General features: G+C 41.7%; 1 protein-coding gene across 1 annotated transcript in view; it reads right to left on the reverse strand.

The window, feature by feature from the left end:
* Window positions 1-4584: 4584 nt before the first annotated feature.
* The window catches only part of PHLPP1 (PH domain and leucine rich repeat protein phosphatase 1), a 217992-nt gene continuing 202711 nt past the window's right edge, over window positions 4585-19865 (reverse strand). The window contains exons 14-17 of the mRNA XM_074944968.1: window positions 15740-15844; window positions 13860-14054; window positions 11099-11327; window positions 4585-6540 (exon numbers count right to left, since the gene is read on the reverse strand). Coding sequence (XP_074801069.1) covers window positions 5431-6540; window positions 11099-11327; window positions 13860-14054; window positions 15740-15844 — 1639 coding nt within the window. The 3' untranslated portion in view covers window positions 4585-5430. The remainder of the gene's footprint in view (window positions 6541-11098; window positions 11328-13859; window positions 14055-15739; window positions 15845-19865) is intronic.

Below are 19865 nucleotides of genomic sequence, written 5' to 3' on the forward strand. Positions count from 1 at the left end.
AAGTATCTTTGTCTCCATATCAAAATATAAGATGACGCACAAAGGGTCAACACCACAGAAGAGGCAGACTTCCCCTAAACATTTACTTCAATAAAATTCTTTAAAATAAAAGCTTAGGTGAATTGAGCAAGGCCGTAAAGGAAATCCACTGCAGGGTTGGGATTAAAATTCAAGAGTCTCTATGATCTGGACCCACAAGCAGATCATGTAAATTTCTCTACACCCAGCCCTGCAGTATCAACCCACTAAAGCAGAGGTCCACAACTGAAACACAGTGACTGTAAGTCAGGGGAGGTCTGTGAAGACTTGTTAAAAATCTAACTGCATTCACTTTTTTTTTTTTGATGCGAAATTCAAAAAGTTGGACAGAAATTCCTTCCACAACCCAATATATCCCATAATCAACTGTGGCCACAAAGATCTGTAGATTTGGGGCCAGGGGGAGGGAGGGGGGGAAGAGTCTCTTCCAGAGGCAGTGGGGCCAATATATCACTTCTCCTCCTGTGCCCGGGCAGGAAAGGAAATGAGGAAGAGCTGTCTCAGGACTGGAGACATGGCAGAGCAGGGAAAGCATATAATGAAGGGAGGAGCAAGCTTCCCCTTCCTTGCCCTGGTATCCCCTAAATCCTAGTTATTGCAGGATTTCCGTACTTTCCCCTGACCCTCAGGTGGTGAGGGGAAACCCCTTGGTATCTACTTTCTGGTTGCAACCCACTAGTTGAGATGTCCAGTTTTATACCATTAAGCCCTCACTTGCATTAGCCCATCCAAAAGTACTGCTGAAGTACACCAATACAGCAGCCCTCTTACTTACAGATTTCTTTTGTAAACCTGTACCTATTTGAAGTACCATCATGGAAATTATATATGCGAGTAAGTCATCTTCTGGGAGAGGAAACTCTGCCCTACATTCAAAAAGCCCCACTCATCAACTGTCTTGTTACCAAATACCACAAAAACGGATACAACTTGGTCTTTTATTTAGGACATTACAGCCTACAGTGGCAGGGGGGATGGACTGATCTGGTGGTGTTCCTCACCGTGCCTTTAAAAAAATTTATTTAGGATGTATGTGTCTATGATAAAAACAGCGCTCTTTGAATGCATTAAAAGATTTGAGAAGTCAGCCACGCACAAGAATCCTATTTTCCTTGACTGGTTTTAAAAAAAAAAAAGAAGCACTAAAGTATTTTTAGTAAGAAAAATTATCGGAGACTAAATGAATCCCAAGCTAAAATAGTTTCATACTTCAAATCTTTCTGGATGTGGCTGAATCAAAGGGCTTGTCTAGATGAAAAATTGGTGTGTGAAAATCTGGGGTCTAAATCACTAGCCTGCTGCGCACTAAAACTTCCTTTATACTCAATGACCTAACTGTGGTTTGAAACAAAAGTAGGTCACTGTGCACTAGGGAACATTCAGTGCACAGCAGCAGGGTCCACATGGACAGCTAGTGTGCAGCACTCTGGAATGGTGTAGAATATACATCTAACTTGCACATAGTGTTTGTGTAGACATGCCTTGCTTGTCCATCTCTCTCTCTCTCTCTACTGGATATGTTATTAATTTAGATATTCTAAGGACAAGTCATCACTACTGAGAAAATTTTCATAAAGTGACTTTCAATTGTATGTGCACAGAACTGCATAAACAATTATTATACGCTCACATACAAGTTGAGTAGTTAGACATCTATCCAGTTTGTGCGGAGATGGAGTTATTGTGCTTGCAACCAAATGTGTATAATCTATAAGCAAACAAGTCAGAACTCAGATTAAGATCACTGAAACTGTTGTCCTTTCAGCATTGCTATTTCTATGCCACTTCAACAAGGTAATTAGTTCTAAGAGCAAGAGACTGCATCAATACAGATACAGTTGGGCTCATTCTGAAAGCAATAAATCATCTAAAGAGATAAGAAAATCACTTCATTACTTACAAATGAAAAAGATGATGTGATTTAAAGAGTCACGCTTGAAACACCCTAGCAGAATTCCTATGATCCATCATCCACAATAAAATGCATTATTTAAGAGCTATTTGACAACAGGGAAGATGAAATATTTCTCTTTAACAATGCCAAAAAAAGGGTTTGCATATATACTGTAAACAAATGAAGTTATTTTTTACACACACACTAGTTTGTTTAGTATTAAAGGTACTTTTCTGTAAAACAATGGAGATGACAACCACCTTTCCACCACCAGCCTTTCCCCTCTTTCCTGTCATGCATCTGACTGTCTCAGGTTTCTCCTTCAGCACATTTCAAAGGCTGCATTAAGTTTAACATTGTCTGTGTCTCTAAGCACCTCCTTTTCTCAATTTCTCATCCCATTAGAGCTGAAAATTTCCCTTCTTTCTTGCTAATTTTTATGAATTGGCTATTGTTCACAGCACACCACCTAGATTTATGGCTTCTCTGGGGTGATCATCACTATGGCATCACAATGCCTAGCCAGCGTGGAGAATTTAGGCACAGAAGTTAAGTGACTTCCCCAAAGTCACCCAGGAAGTCTGTGGCAGAGCTAGGAACGGAACCCAGATCTCCCAAGTCCTAGTCCAGTGCTGATGTCTTTCAGCATGCTCTGGAGGGCCACTGGAAAGATGAAAGAAGACTTCAGTCTCTATGGTCCATTCAGACCTTGATCTCAGGCTTCCCAGGACAGCAGCCCGAATTGCACAAGCAAAACCCTGTCTCACAAGAAATCCAAAATATAGTTTCTCAGCCAAATCCTGGCATTATAAGACTACAGAAGCCCTTTCGGTGAACTGACCATCACTCATCTTTAAAGTAGTAGAGGAGAGTAAGATTTGGTGATCTGTCAGTTTTGTCGGTCTTTATGTTACCATGCATGGGCATAAAAAGACAATGCTAAAAGGCATTTCCTGCAAGAAATAGCTAACATTTGGACTGAACTTCTCCTTTAGTCTCATCCTCTCTGAAGGTGAGGAAGGAGAACATTCTGTGTGAAACCCAAAGAAGATGGGATACAGAGGAGTATATGGATTATTGAGGTTAGGGTCTGATAGACTCATAAGAATCCCCTATTTTGTCCCTCTTATCTGCACCCAGCACCTAAGTATCAATTGAAATTATTAATAAAAGAGGAAATTTCACTCATCATTATGCTATCCTATGTTATTTCACAGAAGCATTTCAGATTGAAGAGAAATAGAAGGACAATTCAAGCTAGTCCTGCTCACTGACAGAGCAGCAGCAACATTATTGCGCTGTTAACAATAGACTCTGCACTGGAGCAAATTCCCATTCCTAGGGTGCAGAGAAGTTTTACAATTACTCAGGAAGCCCTAACTTGTACCCACTTGCCCAGGACCTTGTATAACCTTTGTTCATTAGCGCCTTTAGGCTCAGGCAACATCTGAAAAATCTCAGCGCCAAGGACATTAAGTCTGATTATTCAGAACAAAATGAACCACTACCAGTCCATGTTTGGATTTCGGAACCATTTATCAAAGACTATCCACAGTGTTACCTGCTTAAAAGTTATTAATCTAGTTTCTATTTTAATACTGTATCTTATGGCTCCTCCAGAACAATAGTGATTTGTGCTCCCGTTGTGGAGCTGATTCTGCAGCAAATTAACATACTCCCCCAGCTGTACATGTCCCTACTGAGCTCATTAATGATACCAATGGGACTACAAACACGTTCTGCATTAGAACCACACCAGGCAAGCGATGTGAATCAGTGTCTGCCAAACTGAATATCAGTACTTTTGTATTTTCCCCCCAAATTCCCCACCTCTTAATTGCCCGTAGTATTCTTAGAGGGAAAGCTAGTCAAAAGCTGTATTAAAGGAAATCTCTCCTTTTTGCCATCAGGTCCTTGGAGCAGACTGGGAAGCCTGTCCCATATTATGCTCCCATTACAAGATGTTGACTCAACACAGCCTCAGGGAGGTACGTCACCTGCTATTAAACACCGATCCATCTATCAAAAGACAAAATAAGGCTGATCTGCAGCACTCAAATGAAAGTGAGATTGAGAAGAGTGTTACCACTTCTCAACTCAAGCAGGAAAAAAAAATTTTTTTTTCTTGTTGCGAAAGGCAGAACTACCATTAAACTCAAATTTAAATTGTTCAGACTTCTCGCCCCTTTCTCTCCTCCGCCCCATCCTTCTGAAAGAGGGTGGTGGGGTCTGAAGTCAGACCATAGGTGGTCCTGAGTCTTCCAGTATCGTCAATAGTGTTTTGGAGGAAGCTCTGTCAACAGATTAGTGCTACTGAAAGAAAAAAGGCAATAGGAATTAAATGCAATATTTCTCTGCTAGAGAATTTGAGCCCCTTTATAAGAAATATGATTTCACTGTAAAAGTACCTAGTGATTTATTTTTACAGCAGATTCCTATATTTTCAAGGTTTACCTTTGTAAAATTCTCCAGTTTCACAGAACAATTGAAACGGAGCTATTTAAAAACAGTGTGTGCTATCCAGATGAACCCAAAGAACTCCAAGAACTTTTGTTCAGGAAATACATACATCCAGCTGCTCAGACATAAAAGCAGACTCTCATTATTTGTAAATTTTGTATTTATTATAACAAAAGTTATGACATGTTCATTTGTGCATTCTGCTTTAATATAACTCTTGGTATGTAAATGATCTACAGTAAAGGAGCTCTATACAATCATGCTGGTTGTGGCAGCAATAAGGAACACAAATAAAATGTGCATGTAAAAGTAAAAGGAAGAAAAACAGAGACCAGAAGAGGCTGTTTTCTACGGTTTAAGAACCACCTAAATTTGTAGGTAACTTGTACAGCCACTCAGTATGACAACCATGGCCCAAAGAGTCAAGAAAACAAAAGTAAGTTCAGGTTGTGTCCTTATGCCAAGACTACAAAACATTTTAAGCCTCGCTATACAACACAGACCTATTTACAGTAATTTCCCAATCAACTGTTCTCTCAGAGAAAATTAGTGAATCTCAGTGACTTAAGTCATCTGAAAGACTAAAGCAACTCCTAGGAGTTAGTCTCCATATTCTACAAATGTCTATCATTTTCAAGACCAAAAAAGCCTTTTTCTTTCTCAAAGAAATACAGTATTACAATTTTACTTAATCATTTAGCACTGGCATACTGCCCTGCTTTCCAAACAAACAAAAAACGAGCCATTTAAAAAAAATTACATCATGTCTCTCTGCAATATATTAAACCTTTTATTTTTTACACTTGATATGTTAAGGGGAAAGTTAACTAGTTTAAATCTTATTGGTAAATCATCTCTAGAACAATGTCGGTTGATATTAAAACTAACAAACGGAAAGAGAAACTGCAGTTATCTGTAGTGGTAGAGTAAGGAAAACAAAATGTAGTAAAACCCCTGCTGTAACGTGAGCCCTATTTGGGTCCTGCACTCATGTCTTCTTGTTCGTTAGTTTATTTCTGAACAGCACACAGACTGGGTCATAGTGGTGTATCATAATAGTCTGGCAGCTGATCCATCTGATACTGTCGCTGCTGCTGCTGTTGTTCCTGGTGTTGTTTCATAATCTCCTTGACCTCTTCTTCAAGCTCTGGTGGGATGATGAATTGGTCATCTGGATCTGGCTGCGCTGGGGCTGCAAAGTAGCCCCCAGTTTTTCTGAGGGGTGCATCAGTTGCTACTTCAATCAAGTTATGGCTCCTTTCCTGAGGAGCCACAGAACCATTGCCCCGTCGGCGCCCAATTGTACCAGTGCTGGAGTAATCGGCTTTCCTGGAAAGGCCCGTTTCATCCTCATTCGCACTAATGACGATGCCTTCATCGCTGGCTTCCACAGGCACTTGGAGCAGCAGCTTCTCCTTTGCTCGGCCACAGTGGATGTCCACCTCCACTTCCACTTGGCTCCCATTGGTAAAGACACCCTCAATTGGCTCCTCGTCATCACTGTCAAGGCCGTTGTCAGAGAAGGCGCTGGAGAAGGTGGCACTGGACAACTGCCTTTGGAAAGAATTGGATAGGCAGACTGGGTGAAGCATGCAGCGCTGTTCGTTGGGGTATGCTGGGCTGTTCTCATTCATGGCTACCTGAGGGGGCTCATCAGAGGCAGTGGACCCCACCTCGCTGCTCATTTCAGAGGTGGAGATCTCGCTGCTAATCTCAGAGGCCATGCCGCTGCTGGAAGATGGCATTCCCAAAGCATCCGTAGGTCTGTCTTTAATTACTACGTTGACTGACTGGGGAAAGATGCCTGGGCTGGGAGGCGGGACTCCATTAAGCTCACAGCAGCAAAAGCTGTCCTCCGTCACATTGAGCTGAACCACCACCGCGCTGAGGCTGTCGTTGTAGCCGTAGCTCTGGGCCAAAGTGCAAAGCTTCTTTGCAGCTGCCAGTGGTTCAGGCACATTTCTTACCGCTTCCACCGCCTCCTCGATGGAGAGGCTGTCCCACAATCCCTTGCTACCCAGAATGAAGAACTCGTCCTGCGGAGTCAAGGTCATGGACTGGACATGAGGGCGGGGCACAACGCTTGGGTGAAGGAAGGTGTATCCCAAGATTCTTGTGGAATCTGTCACGCCATTTACTTTACCATCCTGAAATTAAAAAAAAAAAAAAAGAGGACACGAAGTTGAGAATATACAAAGACACTTACATCTTACAAGCATTTTAGAAATGTCCATCTTCACAACATCCTGTATGGCATCTAAACATCCCATCTATTTTATAGATAAGGAGCCAGAGTGATGAAGTTTTTTGGGGAAAAACAGATGTAGTCTCATCATATGCTGATAACACACTTTCCATTTTACTTGTAGCTCTGGAGGATGTTGAACAGAAGCTAATGAAGCTAGACATTTTAAAATCAGCAGGTCCAGATAACTCGTATCCGAGAATTTTGAGAGCTGGCTGAGAAGTTCACTGGACTGTTAATGTTGATTTTCCATAAACCTTGGAGCACTGGGTAAGTTCCAGATGACTGGAAGAAAACTAATAATGTGCCAATTTTTAAAAGGGCAAACAGGATGACCCTGATAATTATTGGCCTGTCAGCCTGACGTGACTCCTGGGCAAGATAATGGAGTGGCTGATATGGGACTCTATTAATAAAGAATTAAAGGAGGGTAATGTAAATAATGCAAATCAAGATGGGTTCATGGAAAATAGATCCTATCAAATTAACTTGATCTCTTTTTTTGAGGAAATGATAAGTATGGGTGATATGCTAATAGTGTTGACATAATATCCCTAGGCTTCTGTAAAGTCTTTGACATGGTATTGCACCACATTTTAATTAAAAAACAAGAATATAAAATTAACATGGCACACGTTAAATGGATTAAAAACTGGCTAGATGATTGGTCTCAAAATATAACTGAAAATGGGGAATCATCATCACGTGGATGTGTTTCCAGTGGGGTCCCGTAGGGATTGGTTCTTGGTACTATGCTATTTAACATTTTTATCAATTACCCTGAAGAAAACAAAATCATTACTGATAAAGTTTGCAGATGACACAAAAATTTGGGGTGGGGGGGGGAGTGGTAAATAATGAAGACAAGTAATTGATTCAGAGAGATTTGGATCGGTTCATGAATTGGGCATAAGCAAACAATATACATTTTAATACAGCTACATGTAAATGTATGCATCTAGGAACAAAGTAGGCCATACTTACATGATGGGGGATTCTATCCTGGAAAGCAGTGACTCTGAAAAAGATTTGGGGGTCGTGGTAGATAATCAGTTGACTGTGAGCTCCCCATGTGAAGCTGTGGCCAAAAGAGCTAATGCAATCCCAGGATCAAGAACCAGGGGAATCTCAAGTAGGAGCAGAGGGGTAATTTTTCCTCTAATATTTGACACTTGTGTGACCATTGCTGGAATACAGTGTCCAGTTTGGGTGCCCACAATTCAAGGAGGATACTGATAAACTGGAGATGGTTCAAAGAAAAGCCATGAGAATCATAGAATATTAGGGTTGGAAGGGACCTCAGGAGGTCATCTAGTCCAACCCCCTGCTCAGAGCAGGACCTAATCCCCAACTAAATCATCCCAGCCAGGGCTTTGTCAAGCCTGACCTTAAAAACCTCTAAGGAAGGAGATTCCACCACCTCCCTAGGTAACCCATTCCAGTGCTTCACCACCCTCTGAGTGAAAGTTTTTCCTAATATCCAACCTAAACCTCCCCCACTGCAACTTGACACCATTACTCCTTGTTCTATCGTCTGGTACCACTGAGAACAGTCTAGATCCATCCTCTTTGGAACCCCCTTTTAGGTAGTTGAAAGCAGATATCAAATCCCCCTCATTCTTCTCTTCTGCAGAAGAAATAATCCCAGTTCCCTCAGCCTCTCCTCATAAGTCATGTGCTCCAGCCCCCAGTCATTTTTGTTGCCCTCCGCTGGACTCTCTCCAATTTTTCCACATCCTTCTTGTAGTGTGGAGCCCTAAACTGGACACAGTACTCCAGATGAGGCCGCACCAATGCCAAATAGAGGGGAACGATTACGCCCCTCGATCTACTCGCAATGCTCCTACTTATACAGCCCAAAATGCCGTTAGCCTTCTTGGCAACAAGGGCACACTGTTGACTCATATCCAACTTTGGGTCCACCATAACCCCTAGGTCCTTTTCTGCAGAACTGCTTCCTAGTCCCTAGTCTGTAGCAGTGCATGGGATTCTTCCTTCCTAAGTGCAGGACTCTGCACTTGTCCTTGTTGAATCTCAGATTTCTTTTGGCCCAATCCTCTAATTTGTGCATAAGGGTGTGGGGGTCACTGCTCTGGCTAATGGCTCATGCAGCTACTGTCTCATTAGCCAGTCAGATCTGTCCCCCCCACTTAAGGTATTTTATCTTGTGTATGATCCTCTCCGCCCCCACAAGTCCACACTGAACAATGGCTAGGGCAGGGGTGGCCAACCTGTGGCTCCGGAGCCACATGCGGCTCTTCAGAAGTTAATATGCAGCTCCTTGTACAGGCGCCGACTCCGGGGCTGGAGCTACAGGCGCCAACTTTCCAATATGTGGGGGGGTGCTCACTGCTCAACCCCTGGCTCTGCCACAGGCCCTGTCCCCACTCCACTCCACCCCTTCCCGCCCCCTCTCCTGAGCCTGCCATGCCCTTGTTCCTACCCCCCCCCACCCCCCAAGCCTCCTGCATGCCACGAAACAGCTGATCAGGAGGTGCGGGGAGGGAGGGGGAGGCACTGATCGGCAGGGCTACCGGTGGGTCAGAGGCACTGGGAGTGGGGGGGGGGGGGGAAACGGATGTGGGGGCTGCTGACATATTACTGTGGCTCTTTGGCAATGTATGTTGGTAAATTCTGGCTCCTTCTCAGGCTCAGGATGGCCACCCCTGGGCTATGGGATCATGGTTATGGCATCTCTCCTGCAGCTGTACATTATTTATCTCAGCTCAGCCCTTCGAAAGGTACAATTTAAAAATATTCTTTAAATTAAGCATGCAAGTCAAATATAGCAGAGTGCAAGTCTGTGTTTTCCAATCAGCTGAGCTGTAGTGAAATGTTTTACATACCCCAATTACTTACTACATTTCCTCTTAGATATGAGATTTCCCAAGGGGAGGAGGAGTAATATCTGAGCGGGAAAACACCATTAAAAATGTGTATTTAAGAAATACATCCATGTACGTTCAAGCCCCAAGATTCTGGCTTAGTTAGAATCTGAGCTGGCAGGGTAAGGAGAGCAAGCATCTCAAGTGTTGTTGTGTTTGGTTACCTGCCAGCCTTTACGGGGATAACTCCAACCCAGCTAATTTAGAGAACCACAAAGGCAATGATTTATAATCATTTGGTCCAACTGATGCCAGCAACGGCCACTACAGAACAAATAACCAAAGGAAAGTGAATGAAGACTAAGAAAAGGTAGGCCTTTAAAATGCCTCAGAACAGAAAAACCTCGTTGGCCTGGTAGGGTTCCATATTATAAATAAGCCTGACAGAATTGATAAGCCATCCAAGTGTGTGAAATTGATGAGTCATTCTAAGATTTAAAGCAGGAATTAACTTCTCCTTTACAAAGGGACATACTGACAGCTCCCTGGTTATCTGCAGTACGTGATGGAGTGGCTCGCTTCAAGCATGTCACATTTTAGATTCTAATCCCGCACCACCTTTGCTTGGCAGGTTTAACAGATCTATGCATGTACAGCAGTAGGCTGAGCATCAAATCCTTAAGTAGGGATGCAGCAGACCAAAAAGAGAAGGACGGGCTCCTCTCTCTTTCTGCTTTCTATCAGTTCCCCACATGTATGTTCTGCGTCAGCTATCTGCCCTCTGGGTCTTTATCTTCCAAGGGAGGAGACTGGTTCTCTACTCTTTCAGCAGCTCACTCAACCTCCAGTCTGTGGGTGAGCACAGAATGGATTCCCTGTGCAGAAGCTGCAGTCTCTCTACTACAGAGCTGCCTGCCAGAGCACAAGCCCATAGCTGGCACAATATATTCTGTCGTGAGACAGAAAAATCAGCCTGCTGTCTGTCAGCATCCTGGCTGGCCAGATAGAAGGAAGGAGCAGAGAAAGTCTCTTATGGAAGAAAAGTTTCAAAGTAGCAGCCGTGTTAGTCTGCATCCGCAAAAAGAAAAGGAGGACTTGTGGCACCTTAGAAACTAACAAATTTATTTGAGCATAAGCTTTCATGAACTACAGCGCACTTGATCGGATGCATCCGATGAAGTGAGCTGTAGCTCACGAAAACTTATGCTCAAATAAATTTGTTAGTCTCTAAGGTGCCACAAGTCCTCCTTTTCTTTTTACAGAAGAAAAGACATCACACTCCAAGCTCTCTCTGAGCACTTTTCCACCGTACACAAAGTGGATGAGCTCTTCATCCCTACTCCAGCCCAGCAATTCCTCTTCCAGGTAGAAGGCTGGTTTCCTCATCTTCCCCTGTTTAAGGCCAGCATGCTCAGACCCTTGTGGCTGAGTATCTCTGCAGAGCAACAGCAACTGGACCACATGACACAAAACATACTGGAAGGGGAAGATGAAATTCCAGCACAGCCACACCTGTTTTTAAACTACAGGTTATTATTTATATGATAAGGAAATATGTTTGGTGTGTTGCTCAGAATTGTCTCTAGAGGAAGTTGCAGACTGTAACATTCCCTCCACCAGCACTACAGTTCTTACCTCTGTGATAATGGCCTTGTGCTGTTTAATCCTCTTTAGCTCTTCTTCACAACTCATCACATAAGACCTGGACAAAGGCAAAGGTTTTCCATTCCTACAGAGAATAGTTTGGCACTTCCCCACATTTGCTGAGGTTAATGTGAAGCATCCACCTGGGTCCATGGGATCGTGTTTTATATGGCAAAGGACAGCAGAGCCTCCAAGTTTTTGTCCTGCAGTTCCAAGTTTCCTGGAATGTAAACAAAGCAATACTTGCTGATTAATGGGAAAAGTTGCATTATGAGATCAGAGTAGAGAGAGGAGCAGGGGACCACAGTTCAGCAATCCCAATCACAGGACATAGACTCTCAAGGTTCACTGGGAAGAACAGGCACTCCAGTTCAGATTGTGACGCTTTATACCAAAGTCGTGAGGAAGTTATGTACAACTCATGGGCAGTGTGTTATAAGAAAGAAGATATACATCCTCAGTTGGATCCATTCTCAATTAAAAAAACCCTCACAAACCCAGTGCCACTGGTCATTTGTCATCGCATTACCAACACAGCTAGAGTATTTTACCTTATACATCCCCCCAGAAAACCTTTAGGAAATTTAAGGATTAGGAAGCTATTGAAAAACTAGAGGTAGAATCTAAAAATATAATCATTTGTGAACATGAAGCTTTAGTTTCCAAAACAGCAATGTATTTTTTAAAGAGCTGGAATCAATGTTTTACTGCTTATTGCCACTCAGTTTTAAGTATTTAACCATTGTTTTTCTGCACTTTCAGACTCCTAAAGCTCCACAGTAAAGTATCTAACCTAAACAAACTAGAACACTTGCAGTTATCACCATTAAAAACACAGAAAACACTTTCCAATTGTAATTGGTCTCCAGATCACTAATTCACAAACCTATCATCACACCAGAAGTAATATCTTATCAGGCACATTTGAAGAATATTTTTAACTTGTCATTTTAGAAAGCCTTGGCTACAGTTCAATGACAAAACCTGTCTTAAGCATACAAAGTATTGTCTTGCTCATATTAAAACTAATCTACTTTTTATGGCATTTTGCAATTTAATTTCCGATTGTATTTAACAATTTTTCCATCTCTCCCTCTGCATGGGCTTCTAACCCTATTTCACTTTCTTTGCAGTAACTGAACAACTAAATTACTGAACATTCCTAGCTTTCTTAGCTCTTTTGTTTTAACAAAGATCAGAACTTTGATATAGAACCCTGAGGTGATAATATTCAAATTCAGTTATCCAAGGTCTGATGTAGGTTAGCATTTTTTTAGCTCAGGAATGTTTGAGAAACAGAAATATTGTACTAACCCTCAATAAATGGATACATGCAACTAGAACCAATACTATTTCTGGGTTCTATGAATTGTTGATTAGCCTATTCTTTGAGACACGTGTAAAGAAATATCTTTTTGCAGAAAAACTGGTATAATTTCAAGGAAATCTAAAGAGATGGGTAAGGCCACCTATTAGGTACTTTCCCTGCCTCATACCTAGGATTCTAATCATCCTGCAGGATTCACTTCCAACACCTGTCAGAGTGAGGCAATGTCCCAAGTAATGATAAAAGTGGGGAGCCACAATATTACAGAAACAAAGGGCACAGTACCCCTTTTTTTTCTTGTGTACAGTTGATTCAATTTGATCCTACAGCTCCTACTTCCTGATGTAGGAATTGGATCTTTTCAGGAAGTGACTGTCTGACAAATATGGTGTAAACAACCCCTCAGACACAGGAATTCATGGCCCTCCAGTGCGGACTATGTGGGTCACAGCGTTCACTGAAGTGTTGCACTGTAACTGCCCTGTGTAGACCTTGCTAGCACAAACTAGAAGGGGCCTAGTTAATGTTAACACAGTCCTTTAGTGTACACAGCAATTCACACCTCCGTAGTCCACACTGTGAGGCCATGTAGTCAAGCCTATTTACATGTCTTCTCCTTTACTTTCCCCATCTCTTCCTTCCCTTTTGTCTGATCCTCTTCATTCAACTCTATTCCCCAAGACACAGTCTCTTATACTGTCAAGAACAGAATACACTGGTTTTCAAATAACCAAAACCACCTAGTATCAGAGAGGTAGCAGTGTTAGTCTGTATCCACAAAAACAACGAGGAGTGGGGTGGCACCTAAAAGACCCATGTGGGTGTTTTACCCACGAAAGCTTATGCCCAAATACATCTGTTAGTTTTTAAGGTGCCACTGGACTCCTCGTTGTTTTTGCAAAAACACCTACTACACATTATGCTTATAGCACCGTCTCTTTATGCCTGCTTGAAGAATTCAATTTTAGGGTTGAAAATATGCAGTTAAACAGTTAGAATACATATCCTCAACAACAGTTTTGATGTTTATGATCATCTGAACTGGTGCAGAGGGACAGACTGAAACACGCTGGGCTTTGTGGGTTGTAAGGGGGGGGGATGTTTAAAGATGATCAGTCTCAGGAAACAAAAGTCACATCACTACCTTAAATATTAACAATTCTGAACAATGAGACTTTTAAAGAAATTAAGCACATCTCAGAAAAGAGACTAAAACTATCCATTCCTTGGTCATGAACCTTTTAGGACATGTGTGGAACAGCAGGTCAGAATTAAAAAAAACAAGCAATTAAGTAATGTGCAGTAACAAGCTAGCAAACAAAATCATTAGAAAACAGTGAAAAAAACAGCTCTGGGATAGAAGCGAGTATGCTGACTGATCAGCATATGGAGGAAGATGACAAAAATTAAAGATCTGGGGTTAACCTCTGCATAACGATGAAAGTGTTGATCATATATTCCTCTTCACTCTTTGTTTTTTGCAGCTCTTCTGCCAAGATATCACTCATTGTACACTGCAGAAGGTAGGGCACTTCCACGTTGCGATCACCATCAAAGACGCCGTACAGCGCCTCCCTGTTGTCACAGAAATTATTCGCTGAAAGAGCTGCCACACACAGTCTAAGGAAAAAGGAAAAACCGTAAATAGTATTTTAATAAATAAGCATTTGTAACAGAAGAGCATTTTAACACTCCTCAATTCTTTTCTCATTGTTCTGACCAGGATGTGCAGCTTGAAGGCAGATCAGACTATAATAAGCATCACAAACTTTTCATGAGTCATGCAGTTTCACTTCAGATCCTGGTAGTGAACAACATAAGTAGCATTTATGGTACTGTTAAATGCCATGGTAAAGAGAGTAACAAAGACGTTGAAACAGAGACCCACTAATGATTTTTCAACTTTTCTGACATGTGAAGTGCAGTCTTTATTTTTGTGATTCAAAAAAATAGTAGTAAAACCCGAGAAAGCTACTGCACTGTTTACTCTTAGGTTTACCCATGAAAAGTGAGCACAGGAAGCTGTAAAGCAAACTTCTCCATACTGCCCCCTTGAACACGTTTCATCAAAGTACGGAAACAAGTGCCTTTAGGAGTGAGAGGGTAGTTCAGACCATATAACATCTTGGCCCCTCTGTTGAGGCTGCCAACATGGGATAAGCTGTGACATGGGTTTTATGACGTGGACACATGCCCACTGACAGCTGGAGTAAGATCATCTGAACAGCCGTCAGACAGGAAGATTCAATCTACAAATTCACAAAGAAAAGTAGGTTTACACTAAGTACCATTTCCAATAAGCTATCGGAGCTAAGGAGGAAGCCTTCTGACCCCTCAGGACCTGGTATGAACAATCCCATGAATTATTTTATGATCGCTGACTCTAGCTTCTAAATGGCGTTAAAAACAAGAACATATACAGAGGTCAGCAATTCACTTTTTGAGCAACTCCTACTCTCTCCTGCACCACTACCACAGCGAAGCCCTGGTGAGCTGATCAACTCAAACTAATCTGGTACACCTAACTGTTCTTTTTTTTTTTTTCAATACGTATTTCACATGCTGCATTGTGTAAATGGGTGGAGGCGCATGGAAAGAGAACACCATAGTTTAAATTGCCTTCACTCCTCTGGCCCCTTAAAGTTGTCATTGTTACTCTATGTGCTAATCATTTTAGTTTGTTGATACATTTAATAAAATGCTGAGTATAAGCTTGCTGGCACTTGACTCAAGTGTTTGAAAACCTTAACTGGAAGTGCAAAAAGATTTTTAGAAGTTATTCACGGACCATTAATGTGAGATGGCATCATATAACCAGCAGCATACAAGCAGTTAACATGCCAGGCCCCTGAGATGTTATTTGTCAAGGGCTGCTTTAGCCATTAAAAAAGGACCAGTCAGTAGTGTAGGAATATGCACAGTTTAAGACACTCTTCTTCCAGCAGCATCCCTGATTTGCTTGGGACACATGCTTAAGCAAAAGATAAAGAGGCTTTTCAAAGAGCAGAGATGCATTTAAGCACTTGGGTCTTTTGCAAATACTGAAGTCTTACACAGACAAAATGCATCAGTTACACTTGTATCTTAGCAACTCCTTTAACAAAGAAGAAATATGAGAGCCAAGCAGGGACCTAGTTTACAGATATAAGTCATGCCGTGGCCTCTGCTTTTGTGAGACGAATGTCCCCAACTAACTTTCTCATAAGAAAAGAGTTTCTTTGTAGGTTTTTTTTTTTTTTTTTTTTTAAAATACAGAAGTGTTCCAGCAGCAGAGCACCTCTGTGCTGATACCAAGCCAGACTTACTTGTTCTTAACTCCCGAAGCTTCGGTATAACCATGACTCCACACTGCTGGGGCTCCTGAAGCGTCACCAGCTGAGGGCTGGTCAATCTTGAAACAACGAATGTTACTGCAGTGAGAAGGGAAAAGAAAAAAGCCCAATGAATACTACAGACATGTAGCTTAAAGTCACTGCTATCTTAAAATTGTAAGGAAGCTTTTATTGTCCCACTTATCCTAGTCACCTACCACTTGAGGCACGTTGCGCATACGCTAAGACGACTACATTTAAGAAAATGAGGTGTCCGTGTAAAGGGAAACACTTAATAGAGTGTGTAGAATGTTATCCATCAGAATACACACAAGAAAAACACAAACAATAAGCAGTACTATGCACGTCTATTTCATTCTTGTTTGCCTTAACTTTGTCTTTTCTTTGCTCAGCTATTTGAACCTTAACCTTGGCTCTGCAGAAAACACAAGCAGAATTTGCCACTGGCCTGAGAAGATATGGAGAGGCGGCACGGGGGGAAAATCCTATCTAACTTGTGCATTTCTTTTACCCATTAATGAGACCTTTCTGCATTCTATTTTTACTGTATTAAAATGAAAGCTCCCATATCACCACCATATCCAGCTTTTCCTCCCACCCCTGAGTCGAAAGCTGATAACAGAGAAATGTTCTAAAACCTCTTATGAAAATGCCTAAAAGCTAATATGAGGATGCTCTCCCCTCTAGGTGCCTTCAGGTCTGTGCTCTAGCTGTAAGAATTACCATTCTCTTACCCCCTGACTCTGGAGTGGTAGCTCTTACTTAGGGTATTGGATCCTTCCTCCCTCCAGTTAACTATCAGTGTAAACTCTGGTCTCAATTTCAAACATCTGAAAATGGTATGCAGCACAATACAGCTTTTAAAAGGGGCCAGCCCCATCTGTTCATACCCATCTTTTTATACTGCTACTGTATGTGAAGGAAAAAACCTGACCCCCTGTTGTTCTCCTCCATTGGCAGTTAAGCAAGTTCTCCACACAATGCAACATCTTCAAAGGCACCAGAGCCTTTCAGTGAAACAAATGCATTATAAAAGGACAAACATAAAAGGTTTAACTATTCACTCTATTTAAAAGTGCATTTCTCCCTACCCAAGCCCTCACTGCCTGTTAAAACTGTGAAATGCTAAGAAATTGTGCATGCACAATCTGCATGGCCTTGGAACTCTTCCTCAAACAACTTAAATTAGGGCTGCTGTATCTGGATCAGAGTCTTTTCCTACACAAATAAATAAGTAGGACATGCACTTGCCAGAGCACATTAAAAAAACAAAAACTCCCCACGTAATGCTCAAACTACTGATGTTTACGTATTAGTCTCTGGGCTCCATACCCTTCTAAGTGTCAGACAGAAGGAAAACTTAATATACTTCTAATATACCTTGTAAGAATGGTCACTAATCAAGAAACAAAAAACAGACCCGTTCCAAAGTAATGCTACTTGCAGTTGGGTATAACCTATACCCAAATGCAATTTACAGCAGATACTGAAGTGGCTCATGTACACTGCACTTGTTTTCCAGGAAGTGGGAACTTGGATCCAAATGGATTTCTGAGAACTGAATTTGCCACCCTCTCACCCCTTTGGCACTGACAGACCAAGGACTCTTGTGGCATTTAGCAGTAGCATTCAGTACTAGAGAAATTCCAACTCCCAGTATCAAAGTTTCACAGAAGAAGAGGATCACTTCTTTAGAACTATTTGCATATTTCCTGGACATTATAAAAAACCCCCTATTTTTGCAATACAGTAAGCCTCTATTAAAAAGCAATTAGGATTATCTTCTAGTGTATAAATACTCCCAGAAAATAAAGCTAAGTAAGACCATCATGACGAGGCTTGAATTCATAAACTCAATTTTTATGCAAAACTTAATATGGAGAGTTACTTAAGATGGGGGGAAGTCTGCATTTCCATGCCCTATTTATTATCCATTTTACCTTTGACCATCTTCCCATACTAGGAAAAGATTATACCAGATCTAGGCCTGTAGCAGTCTTGTTTTTCTAATTCTGTCCCTTTGGAGGCTCTTGAACACTCCAAAATGGCATTACTTCCCACCCTGGATCTTAAACTGGCCTTTTTTGGATCCTCCCCCCTACCCTTTTACCATTCCCCCTCCAGAGAGTTACTTCCTAGTGTGTTTAGTGGCACTTTTATGGGTTGTGATCTGCTCACAACAGAATTCTAGTCCAGTCAGTGCCATCAGCACCTAGATCTACAATAGACTTTCTTTAAGCAATGTGATTCATAGATATTAAGGTCAGAAGGGACCATTATGATCATCTAGTCCAACCTCCTGCACAACGCAGGCCACAGAATCTCACCCACCCACCCAGGCGAAAAACCTCTCACCTATGTCTGAGCTATTGAAGTCCTCAAATCGTGGTTTAAAGACTTCAAGGAGCAGAGAATCCTCCAGCAAGTGACCCGTGCCCCATGCTACAGAGGAAGGCGAAAAACCTCCAGGGCCTCTTCCAACCTGCCCTGGAGGAAAATTCCTTCCCAACCCCAAATATGGCAATCACCTAAACCCTGAGCATATGGGCAAGATTCACCAGCCAGATACTACAGAAAATTATTTCCTGGGTAACTCAGATCCCACCCCATCTAACATCCCATCACAGGCCATTAGGCCTATATACCATGAATATTTAAAGATCAATTAATTACCAAAACCATGTTATCCCATCATACCATCTCCTCCATAAACTTATCGAGTTTAATCTTAAAGCCAGATAGATCTTTCGCCCCCACTGCTTCCCTTGGAAGGCTATTCCAAAACTTCACTCCTCTGATGGTTAGAAACCTTCGTCTAATTTCAAGTCTAAACTTCCCATTGGCCAGTTTATATCCATTTGTTCTTGTGTCCACATTGGTACTGAGCTTAAATAATTCCTCTCCCTCTCCGGTATTAATCCCTCTGATATATTTATAGAGAGCAATCATATCTCCCCTCAACCTTCTTTTAGTTAGGCTAAACAAGCCAAGCTCCCTGAGTCTCCTTTCATAAGACAAGTTTTCCATTCCTCGGATCATCCTAGTAGCCCTTCTCTGTACCTGTTCCAGTTTGAATTCATCCTTCTTAAACATGGGAGACCAGAACTGCACACAGTATTCCAGGTGAGGTCTCACCAGTGCCTGGTATAACGGTACTAAAACCTCCTTATCTCTACTGGAAATACCTCTCCTGATGCATCCCAAGACCGCATTAGCTTTTTTCACTGCGGTATCACATTGGCAGCTCATAGTCATCCTATGATCAACCAATACTCCAAGGTCCTCCTCCGTTACTTCTAATTGATGCGTCCCCAGCTCATAACTAAAATTCTTATTATTAATCCCTAAATGCATAACCTTACACTTCTCACTATTAAATTTCATCCTATTACTATTACTCCAGTTCACAAGGTCATCCAGATCCTCCTGTATGATATCCCGGTCCTTCTCTAAATTGGCAATACCTCCCAGCTTTGTATCATCCGCAGACTTTATTAGCACACTCCCACTTTTTGTGCCAAGGTCAGTAATAAAAAGATTAAATAAGATTGGTCCCAAAACTGATCCTTGAGGAACTCCACTGGTAACCTCCCTCCAGCTTGACAGTTCACCTTTCAGTAGGACTCGCTGTAGTCTCGCCTTTAACCAATTCCTTATCTACCTTTCGATTTTCATATTGATCCCCATCTTTTCCAGTTTAACTAATAATTCCCCGTGTGGCACGGTATCAAATGCCTTACTGAAATCTAGGTCAATTAGATCCACTGTGTTTCCTTTGTCTAAAAAATCTGTTACTTTCTCAAAGAAGAAGATCAGGTTGGTTTGGCACAATCTACCTTTTGTAAAACCATGTTGTATTTTGTCCCATTTACCATTGACCTCAATGTCCTTAACTACCTTCTCCTTCAAAATTTTTTCCAAGACCTTGCATAGTACAGATGTCAAACTAACCGGCCTGTAGTTACCCGGATCACTTTTTTTTCCCTTTCTTAAAAATAGGAACTATGTTAGCAATTCTCCAATCATACGGTACAACCCCTGAATTTACAGATTCATTAAAAAAATCTTGCTAATGGGCTTGCAATTTCATGTGCCAATT

Source organism: Natator depressus, chromosome 2, assembly GCF_965152275.1.
Source record: "Natator depressus isolate rNatDep1 chromosome 2, rNatDep2.hap1, whole genome shotgun sequence".
NCBI lineage: Eukaryota > Metazoa > Chordata > Testudines > Cheloniidae > Natator > Natator depressus.